Source organism: Gobio gobio (genome assembly GCF_949357685.1).
Source record: "Gobio gobio genome assembly, chromosome: 19".
In the NCBI taxonomy this organism is placed as follows: Eukaryota; Metazoa; Chordata; class Actinopteri; order Cypriniformes; family Gobionidae; genus Gobio; species Gobio gobio.
Window position 1 is genome coordinate 19,428,025 of NC_137112.1, and position 12,065 is coordinate 19,440,089.

Genomic DNA, 12,065 nt, shown 5'->3' on the forward strand with positions numbered 1-12,065 from the left:
TTCCAAGGAGCTAGAGCCAGCACACAGCTGTGGTCTAACTTGATTTGTAATCGGCCCGAGAGCCATGCGTGAGCTGGAACGCGGCGATTCAGCCAGCGCTGTAGGGGGCGCATGTGTAACAGACCTAGTCTGAGAACTGGCGCCGCCGAGGCCATGAGACCCAACATCCTCTGAAAGTGTTTGAGAGGAGTGAGTGCACCGGACCTGAGGGAAACCTCGCGGTTCTGAACAGAGAGCGCGTGCTGTGACGTCAGTCGCGCGTTCATCTGCAGTGAGTCCAATACTGTTCCCAGAAACGAAACGTTCTGTGTGGGAGACAATGAGCTCTTTGCCACGTTGATTCTGAGGCCCAAGCACTTTAAATGGTTGAGAAGCCAAGATCTGTGGTTTAATAACTTTATCTCTGACTGAGCTATTATGAGCCAGTCGTTGAGATAGTTGAGAATTCTCATTCCCCGAAGCCTCAGCGGGGTTAGCTGCCGCTTCCATGCACTTCGTAAACGTGCGGGGAGCCAGAGATAGACCAAAGGGTAGCACCCTGTATTGGTATACTTTCCCCTCGAAGGCGAATCTGAAGAATGGCCTGTGATGAGGGGCTATTTGTATGTGGAAATAGGCATCCTCTAGATCCACAGTGAAAAACCAATCTCCCGGGGCGAATGTGCGTGAGGATTTGTTTAATTCTCAACATTCTGAACGGGCGCTTCATAAGGGCTTTGTTCAGATTATTGAGATCAAGGATGGGTCTGAGACCACCGTCCTTTTTTGGTACAAGGAAGTAACGACTGTAAAAGCCCGACTCGCTCTGTGAGGGGTGTACGGCTTCCACCGCCCCTTTTATTAACAGTTTTGATATTTTGGTTCGAAGCACGTGACATGTGTCGCTTCTCACCGTTGTCTCTTCCACAGCGCAAAAGCGCGGTGGTCTGCGAGCAAACTGTAGCGAGTAACCTTGTTCTATTATTTTCAACACCCATTTTAAATGCTGGGAATGGCCTGCCAGGCCTCGGCCTTCGAAGCCAGGGGCTGAATTAATTTGTGGGGCGAGTCGCTGAGTAACAGGGACTCGGTGGCCCGATAATGTTGCGCCAAGGTGGCTCTTATGAGGGAATTGTTTCCCGCCGCCTGAGTGCAGGGGGCCGGGGGACATAGAATATTGGTGCTTGTGTACAGGCGAGCGCGTTTGAGCACGGGCTCGTTGAACATGGGGGAGTGATTGAGTGTAGGGGCACATGCTTTAATGCTGGCACACTGCCTACAGAGAAAAAACTCTTTTTGTGAATCATATGGGTCGCCGTGAAAACGGCGTTTGTGTACAGGTGAGCGTGCTTGCTTGCGGGCTCGTTGGGTGTGTATGTGATGTTCCCAGCCACCTGATTGAAGGGAGCTGGGGAACGTTTTGGAAGAGAGCGAGGTGGTAAACCGGCCGAAGCGGGTGTTATCCACCTTCTCTTTGTGCCTCTGGCTAGGACGGCTTCGGCGGCTCAGGTTTCAACACATTGCTGAGTCGGGGACCTCGACGCTCCGGCGGTCTGCTGCGGCTCGTAGAGCGGGAACGCTGTCCGGGCTTAGAAGCCGCGCGAGGCTGGTGAGCTGGTGGCGCCGCCTAGGTGGGCTGGGCTGGTCCAGCTTTAGCGTGACGGCTAGCAGAGGAGCTGGAACGCTTGGGCAGGAAATGTTGCATTGCCTGCGAAGCCTTTTGCGCCTCGGTGAAGCATTCCGTGAACCCAACCACGGAGGGACCGAATAGTCCTGAAGGCGACATGGGCACGTCCAGGAAAGCGGTCTTGTCCGAGTCTTTCATCTCAGTTAGGTTGAGCCACAAATGGCGCTCCAACACCGTCAAGTTGGCCATACCTCTGCCGATCACCTGAGCGTTGGCCTTGGTGGCGCGCAGGGCCAAGTCAGTGGCGCCGCTCAGATCCTTCAGAGCCTCGTTATCAGGGACAGACTCATCCAGGGAACAGAGGAGTTTGGCCTCCTGAAGCACCGCCATAGAGTGTAGCGCTGAGGCCGCCTGGCCGGCGGAGGCGTATGCTCGACCGGCGAGGCTGGAAGTAGTGCGGCAGGCTTTGGAAGGGTGCAAAGCTTTTGACTGCCATCCTCTGGCGGAGGGCGGGCAAAGGTGTGCAACGACGGCTTCCTCGAGGGGAGGAAGGGCTTGGTATCCTTTTTTTCGGAGCGCCATCAACCACCGAGAGCGCTGGAGAAAAAGAGGATTTGGCGCGAGAAGAAAATGGCGCCTTCCACGATTTAGCTAGTTCCTCGTGGACTTCTGTGAAGAAGGGAGCGGGCCTTTGAGCGGTCGGTTGACGATGGTTCTCAAAAAAACACTCGTCCAGTCTGCTTCTCGTGGGCTCCTCCGGTTGAGACCAGTCAATGCCGAGGTCGTCCACGGCCTTCGTGAGCAGGCGCATAAGCTCAGCGTTGACTGAGGTTTTGGCGCCGCTGGCAGTCCGCGTCGAAGAGGCTTGCTCCGAGACGGTATCCGACCACCCGCTTTCGGATGCAGCAAGAGAAAGGCTGTCATCTTCCTCCTCCTCCGGTCCGCCGAAGGAAACAGTAGCAGCTGCCAGACGAGGGGAGCTGTGCTGTTCCTCGACGAACATTACAGGCGATGGCGAGGCACGCGGGGACATGCCCGGCGTGTGCTCGTCAGAGCGCTCCGGGGGCCTCTGGTCGCGACGTTTCTTCTTCCGTGGCTCGAGAGGCTGAGAGCAAGGGACGGGATTCGGGTCGAAACTGACGAGCCGAGCCCGAAGGGTCTGCAGCGTCAGTTCGTTGCACTCTGGGCAGCCGCCCTGGTTGAGTGCAGCCTGCGCGTGGTCTTGTCCGAGACATGAGACGCAGATGATGTGCCGATCCTCGTCCGAGAGAAAACCTCTACACGAGGCGCGGGAACGAGACATTTGAAACAACGTCTCGGCTCTTTTTAAGTGTGTAAGCAAACACACAGAATGGTATATAACAGGATATGTGCCGGATGGCGCAGCTGGAAGGCAGGCTGAAGGCGGAGAATCCGACGTCCTCAGGCTGCAGAGTTCCGCTGGGTGCGTGTCGGCGGCAGGCTTCGATCCAGAGCTCAGCGAGGTGAGTCGCTGAAGAAGAATTAATCTGACTAACCTTGCGAGACAGGGTCTTATATACCCTTGGCTATGCAAATTCTGTTGCCCCTTGTGGCGGGAATATAGAAGGACCTGATTGGTCCGTCCCGCCCAGCGGTCTCGCCATAGGTTGCTGCAGTTGCAGCGGCACAGCCAATCAGCACGCAGCTGCTTCCTGCTGAGAGCTGTGCAGCTGCACTGCGTGTTATATGGTATTTTTTGGATAAAAAAATTAGCTTCAATATCTCGAGGAAAGGAATTCCCCCATAGCGTTTAGCAAACGCATTTCCGAGAGTACTCTCGAAAGGGAACAGGCCTACGTGGAGCTAAACTGGATCGAAATTCCAAGCAATAAAGCTTATTGCATGTGTCAAACATTCCATAAGCTTCCTTCATATTCCAAAATGCTTGGTTGAACTTTATTTTTAATGAAGATCCAGCTCACGTGGGGAAGACATTGCATTTGTTCGCTTCATTTCACCGAATTTGTTTGTAAACAAGAGACTGGATTTGCAGACAGGATGAGATTAAGGCCTAGTCCACACGTACACAGGTATTTTATAACCGGAGTTTTTCCTCCTCCTTTTTAAAAAACAATCGCATCCACACAAGCACGGTTTAAAAAAAATCTCTGTCCACATGAAAACGCAAAACCGGGCTATGATTGGCTGCCTGATTTCCACATAGCTCAAGTGGACTGAAGCTTCACACACTTGCCTTACTATGTTGTATTATTGCATTCTGGCGCCTCTGTTCTGCAATTCAATGAGATAACTGCGCATGTATCTGTATACATGTGATAAGCGCTGTTAGCAGAGTTATTAAAAGCTACGTCCGCCATTGCATAGACTCCACTCATGTAAACAAAAGCGTTAACGGCGCACAATCTGACGTCAAACAAGGGAGAGAGCGGTGCACACTTCGACTTAACAAGCCGAAATCTCCGGTTTCACCGTCTACACGACAATGCTGTAACCGGAGTTTCTAAAAATCTTCACCCTGGCCGGAGTTTTCAAAAAAGTCAGGTTTCAGTAACCGGATACTGCGTTTGCGTGTGGACGAACAGCCAAACCGCTTAGAAAAAGCTGCGGTTTTGAAAATACCCGTGTTCGTGTGGACAGGGCCTAAAAAACAATGCTGTGGCTTCTGGATCTGACAGGAATTACGCGACACAATTATGTGAGTAAAAAAATTTTTTTTTAAATGTGATAGTATTGAATTGTTGCGTTTGATATCTACTGATTATGTACGTGTCTAACTAAACAACTTCCATGCTGTCACAGGCTTTGTATTTGAGTTAGTTCATTGTCCTGTGATTCGTGATCAGACTCGAACATGTATGACCCAGGGCTTGCACTATCTTGTGTGTGTGTGTGTGTGTGTGTGTGTGTGTGTGTGTGTGTGTGTGTGTGTGTGTGTGTGTGTGTGTGTGTGTGTGTGTGTGTGTGTGTGTGTGTGTGTGTGTTATGCACAGTTCGCGGTTATATCCACCGATCAGGCCGGCCAAGTGATAAAAAATAACATTCCAATTAATTGCGGGTGGATGAGAGATAAATCATTGTGTTTGTTTGATAAAGACATTTTGCGAGCCCTGTGGGCAAATCATTCCAGTTGCCGTTTCTCCACATTGGAAGTTTTCATAACAATTCCTCAAGTGTAAGGGAACTGAAGCTCATTAAAATATGCAAAACTGCTGGTATCCAATCATAGCAGTGGGTGTTTACTTCCAAGTCTGTAATGCGGCACACCTATAAAATCAGAGTGTTCCGGTAGCTAGGCTCAAAACCAGGGTAGAAAACAGCCTATTACTTATTCATTATGATGTTTTTGAATGTAAAAAACGCGAACAAACGTCATAAGTTGAACTCAGACAACAGTATAAAAAAATTTAAAAAAGCCAATTCATTACCCCTTTAAATTTGTCAAAATTATACTTCTTGATCTCTGGTGAAAAGGAGTATGCTGACTCCACATTTTATGCTCTTGGCTGTTTGCTGTAAACATCACAGTTTCACATGCACTGATTGACTATGAGTTAATCAAAATTTGTTCATCTTGCTTTTGAGACAAGTCTATCCAAAATCTACATTAAGACTTGAGAGAGAGGAAAAAGAAAGCACAAATTCTTTACATACACACGATCTCCATGTTAATTCAGTGTTTCACCCAAAGCTTTTTTGAACCACATTGGTATACATTTTGTTCCATAGCATCATACTTACAGACTTACAAGTTACAAGCAGTTTTGTTTCAAAATCACTTACCATAGCAGTTTTTTTTTCAAAATCACTTACCATATTCAAGCCCCTTCTGAGTTATTCTGACTTTAACTCCTGCATAGTTGCTTGTAGACACTGAGACCAGGTTCACAAGAACCAAAAGATACCAAAGGAAAATCATTTTCAATCGAGCCTATGAGAGACACAGATCATGGGCATAAGACAGTTAGAATATGTAACCAATTTAATCGTCTCCAGTCTAATCCAGTTGTTTCTATTTTAAACACAGTGACATTTGGTACAAAATTACTAATTACATCAACTCCTGTCTTGTGTAGCCAATTCAGCCCTTCAAAAAGCAATAATCAGCTTTTTTTATTGCAACATCTCCTTAGTTAAAAAAAAATGATATTAGCAAATAAATTGATTATAAAGAAAATGTTCTTTTTAAAATAATTTACTAGACAATGTTATCTTCGTTGCCTGGAAAGTAGTGAAACCATGACTTTATGTATTAAAAATAATTTTACAAAATCATTGTTTCTTTCTTGGAATTCTAAATCAATGATTGTAGCACAAGTAAAAATCAACAACTCTTCTTTTTCAGCGTAGCCTACACTTTCCACACGTAACTCGATTTTGACCTGTTTAGTCATAATTTTTGGAGCATCCCTGCTTGTCAGTGTAGTTAGGCCAATAGGCAGTGGCATTTTTCCTGACCTTTGGTTGTTGTATGGATCACATCTTCCAAACTGACAAAGGATCAATGTACCAAAATGCCTGACTTCCACAACAATCTTTGACTTTTATTCTTCATTTTGGCCATCACCCTCACTGCTTCTATCCTCCTTGATCTTTGTTACATTCCAGGACATATGCATTTGTGTTTCATAATTATGGTGTAGATGTCATCCATTGATGTACCGTGTTTGCTGCCAATGGACCCAGCAGCCTGCTGGAGGTGTACAGTCTTTGTTTGTTTTGTCCTATTTCCCGTGCTTCTCCTTGTCTTAATCTAGTGCGGTATTCGAAATCGCCCCCTATACCAGGGCTTTAGACTCATTCTTCCCACTGGTCGCCCACTTTCTCAGTTTGTCAGACTTACAATTTGGTTGCACCCATTTTTTTATATTAATCATAATGACCTAGCATGTTGCTGAATCGTTCTCTTGATTTATATATGCTGGTTTTGCATTGATATTAGTGATAATACATTGATAGTATTTTAAAAATATTTTAATCTGAACATTTCTTCCAATAAGCATAAATTTAAAAGAAAACATTACTAAAATATTATCACACATTACATATATTAACAAAAAAAGTATTATTGCCATGAGTATTATTATTTTACTAAAGTAATATTTCCATGATGACCCGTCACGCCCTTCACGTGACACGACGCAGCCACAATAGCGCTGTATGGCAGATGTATCACTTTTATTTCCATTTTCCTTTTTATTAAAAATATTCACAAACTTGCTCGCTATGTCATCAAATAATTGATATTCAGATTCTCAAGTACATGTAAGTGAATGTGTTTGTTAGTTGTAATGATCATGCTAGTGATCATGCCAGGGGGATTGTCCCTGTAATAAGTGCACTGTAAGTCGCTTTGGATAAAAGCGTCTGCCAAATGCATAAATGTAAATGTAATGTAAATGCTAGTTGATCTATAATGCGTGATGGGCGTCGCCATGTTAGTTTGCGCCGCAGTTCAGAGAATCAGATCTGTCAGATTTACAACAGATCAATTCATCCACTTTTCCAGAAATACATGAAAGTAAGTGGCCGGTAAAGTGGGAGAAGAATAGAGTAAACTTTAAAGTTATATCCTATAGATATATATATATCACTTTGTCAATGGATTGTTATTGCCGCTTCCATAGACATCACTGTGTATTTTACAAACTATTAATGTGGTGTTTTGCTAGTACTTGTGTATTTAAATGTGTGAAGTGTAAAATAAACATGTGGTTGAAAACACTGAATAGTTGTCTTCAAGCGCTAAGCTAAAAGCGCTAGCCAAAGCGCGAAAGCATAGTGCACTTGCACCAATGCGACCGTGTGAAAATTTTAACTTGCACATTATCAAAAAATGTCTAGAGCCCTACCTCCTTCACTATTCCCTACATTACTAATATAGTCCACTTGAAGGAGGGACTTAGGTTCAGTTGATCATTTAGCAAAACAGGTGCTGAAATTATCACATATAGAAATAAATATTTCACTAATTAAAAAAGTCAGAACAGTTACAAAAGGAAAATTAAAGCTGCTAGCAGCGATGAAAGGGCCCTCGCACATGCACCGCCAACCGGTGGCCTCAGGAAAACAGTGAATAGTGGGCGACATGCAGTTAAGCGGGTCAATATAGGAGAAATATGGCAAACTCACTTCAATGTGCCACACTTCCTTCTGCCAGCAGGTCGCGCTTCGACTATAACTGAATATTGCCATGTAGAGTCTTCAGGTCAGGACTATTCTCAAACGTGAAGTTTGAGGCAGATCGGACATTGTATACCTGAGTTACAACAACTTCCTGTTTAATGGCGTAAATAACATACAGTAGCACGTATCCACGTGTTGCAAGATTTATTGTGTTTCTAGCATTTTTGGAATTTCATGGCATATTTAAAAGTGTTTCTGGGAGTGCATTATAGTATAAAGCATGCCATTTCCTGTTGCCAGCAGGTGGCGCTATGACTAACTGAATATTGGCATGTAGATGGGTTTAGGTCAGGACTCTTATCAAACATGTGAAGTTTGGGGCAGTTCGGACATTGTATGCCTGACTTACTAAGGCTTCCTGTGTCATGGCGAAACATTAGACTTTGACAGGCCGCCACGGACACGCCCTTCAGGGAAAACTCAAGATCTTCACAATATAACATCACCAAGGCCTTTAGATTAGACTGACCAAATAGGATGTTGATTTGGTTACATCTCAATGAGGAGTTAATCACAGTGTTAAACATGCTATTTCCTGTTGCCCACAGATGGCGCTATGACTGTCACTGAATATTGGCATGTTGATGTTTTCAGGCAAGGACTCTAATAAAACATGTGAAGTTTGGGGCAGATCAGACATTGTATGTCCGAGTTACAACAATGTCCTGTTTCATGGCGATACAACAACATTTCTGAGGCCGCCACGGACACACCCTTCAGTGAAAACTCAAGATCTTCGCAATTTAACGTTGCAAAGGGCTTTAGATTAGACTGACCAAATATGATGTTGATCTGATTAAATCTCTATGCGGAGTTGATTAAAGTACAACATCTGAAAATGGGAAAATTTGCAACAATTTAGTAAAGAAAAATCAAAATATCTCACTTCCTGTTGGTTTTAAGATTTTGTACCAAGAGACTTTTTTGTAGGTATTGGGCTGTTACATGTGTCTACTGACTTTCATACCTGTACGTGAAACGTAGCGGGAGGGGCACTTAGTTGAAATGTTGTAGGTGGCGCTATGGAGCCATTTTGCCATGCCTAATTCTGAAACTCATATGTAGATGTCTTCAGGCCAGGACTCTTATCAAACATATGAAGTTTGTGGCAGGTTGGACATTGTATGCCTGACTTACAACAGCTTCCTGTGTCATGGCGAAACATCAGACTTTGTCAGGCCGCCACGGTCACGCCCTTCAGGGAAAACTCAAGATCTTCACAATATAACATTACCAAGGCCTTTAGATTAGACTGACCAAATATGATGTTGATCTGGTTACATCTCAAGGAGGAGTTCATCACAGCGTAAAACATGCCATTTCCTGTTGCCCACAGGTGGCGCTATGACTGTCACTGAATATTGGCATATTGATGTCTTCAGGCAAGGACTCTAATAAAACATGTGAAGTTTGGGGCAGATCAGACATTGTATGTCCGAGTTACAACAACTTCCTGTTTCATGGCGAAACATCAGATTTTGCGAGGCCGCCACGGACACGCCCTTCAGGGAAAACTCAAGATCTTCGCAATTTAACGTCGCAAAGGCCTTTAGATTAGACTGACCAAATATGATGTTGATCTGATTAAATCTCTAGGAGGAGTTCTTTAAAGTACAACGTCTGGAAATGGCACATTTTGCATCAAAAAATTAAAAATATCTGACTTCCTGTTGGTTTTCAAATTTTGCACGTAGAGACTTTTTTGTAGGTATTGGGCTGTTACATGTGTATACCGAATTTCATAGCTGTACGTGAAACGTAGCGGGAGGGGCACTACGTTAGGTGGCGCTGTCGAGCCATTTTGCCACGCCTAATTCTGAACACCATAACAGAGGTAAATTTTCGCCAATTTGGACGAGTGTGGAAAGTTTTGTGATTTTTCGAGCGTGTTTAGGCCCCCAAAAAAGCGATTCATTTGGGAGAAGAAGAAGAAGAAGAAGAAGAAGAATTAAAGCTGCGAGCAGCGATGACGGGCCCAAGCCGGTGGCACCGCCACCCCGGTGGCATCAGCTTAACTGTGCATGGCAGGCAATATGCATTTAAACAGGATAATTTTTTTTAATCGCTCGAATGTGTCACATTTACCGCAGCAGCTGATGCCACTATCACCACAAGCCACACCCATGATGTCATTTAAATGTAGATGATTTTTAATGTCATAGGATGAAATAGATCACTTTCAAATATGTAAAATTTATTTATTTACAAATAAATGTAAAATAACTATATCAAAGTAATCTGAATACACCACATTTATGCCTACAAATGTATGAGTTAAACTTTACACCATCAGAATGCTGTTGTATGCTGCAGGCAACGGATATCCAGCCATCCCCCTCCACACACACAGAGAGAGAGAGAGAGAGAGAGAGAGAGAGAGAGAGAGAGAGAGAGAGAGAGAGAGAGAGAGAGAGAGAGAGAGAGAGAGAGAGAGAGAGAGAGAGAGAGAGAGAGACAGACAGACAGACAGACAGACAAGGTTTTTTTTTATCCTGCTTCAAAACTAACACAATGCTGCCATTTTCTGTTCATTGAGGGGAGGACATACAGAGAGTGGTATATAGATGAATTATTTTAAATAAATAAATATATTGATCTGAAAAATAGTATATTCATTTTAAATTCATCCAGGTTCAAGAGGTAAATTAACATCATCAAGAGAGAAAGTCTCTCACACACACACACACACACACACACACACACACACACACACACACACACACACACACACACACACACACACACACACACACACACACACACACACAGTGAGAAAGTGAGAGTGAGGGGGGGAGGGGAAGGAAAGGCAGAGGACATTGCATAGACTTAATGGTTTTTATACTGTACAAACTGTACATTCTATCCCCCTACACTACCCCTACTCCTAAACCTACCATCACAGAAAACATTCTGCATTTTTACATTTTGAATAAAACATTATTTAGTATGTTTTTAAAGCTAGACAGTGAATTAAAGCATTTTTGAAAGTGACACACTTCCTGCTGCCAGTTGGTGTCCACACACACACACACACACACACGTTGGGTTTTCATGTTTTATGGGGACCTTCCATAGGCGTAATGGTTTTAATACCGTACATACCGTATATTCTATCCCCCTTCACTGCCCCTGCCCCTAAACATACCCATCACACACACACACACACACACACACACACACACACACACACACACACACACACACACACACACACACACACACACACACACACACACACACACACACACACACACTGCCCCTGCCCCTAAACCTACCCATCAAGGGAGACATTCTGCATTTTTACATTTTCAAAAAACATCACTTAGTCTGATTTATAAGATGTTTTCCTCATGGGGACCTAAAAATGTCCCCACAAGGATGAGGATTTCGGATATTGCCATCTTTGTGGGGACATTTTGTCCCCATAACGTAGGTGTTACCCATGAAATGATAACATTAATTTGGAAATTGTTTTTTTTTTTTTTACTTTTATTCCTCTTGTGCAGAACTCACACAGTACACATTTGGTCGTTGTTATTGTAGTTTACTTTAGTTGAGTATTTGTGCACATTTATGTGTGTGCGTGTGTGGTCAAACTGCAAACACAAAACAATTCACAATTATTATCTAGTAATGTTCACATCACCAAATACTTTTCTAAAACATTGTAACATCAGCTTTGTGTACTAAGCATTAAACTTTGTTTAACTAAATGCAACATATTTTACAGGCAATACAAACTGTAAATGTCTAAAACAAAACAAATATATAACATTAGGCGTTTAGGCGCTAATCGCAAATAGCGATCTTCATAGTGATACACAAACCATCACAACACTTAAACAACATAACACTTCTCACCACGCTGGGAATATAATGTAAGATAATAGTTTTAGCTGGAATTGTTAAATGTTCAAATCTTCATTTGAGATCAACATGGCTTTCTCACTCAGTTCTCTAAGTTCAGTTTGTTTTTCCCTGCACTTCTTCCTGCACGATCACATCACTTGCGCTCACCGGAACAACGTCCTTAAAGGGGCAGCACCCAACATCAGGGATTACCAGTCCCCACACACACACACACACACACACACACACACACACATGTAGTGTTTTCATCTTTTATGGGGACTTTCCATAGGCGTAATGGTTTTTATACCGTACATACCGTATATTCTATCCCCCTACACTGCCCCTGCCCCTAAACCTAACCCTCACAGGAGACATTCTGCAATTTTACATTTTCAAAAAACATCACTTAGTCTGATTTATAAGATGTTTTCCTCATGGGGAC

At 43.8% G+C, this 12,065-nt stretch overlaps 1 protein-coding gene across 1 annotated transcript in view; it reads right to left on the reverse strand.

Annotated features, from left to right (window-relative positions):
• LOC307142845 (bactericidal permeability-increasing protein-like) overlaps positions 1–12,065 on the reverse strand; it is a 282,251-nt gene that overhangs the window by 160,954 nt on the left and 109,232 nt on the right. The window contains exon 2 of the mRNA XM_079843979.1: positions 5,399–5,516. Coding sequence (XP_079700105.1) covers positions 5,399–5,504 — 106 coding nt within the window. The 5' untranslated portion in view covers positions 5,505–5,516. The remainder of the gene's footprint in view (positions 1–5,398; positions 5,517–12,065) is intronic.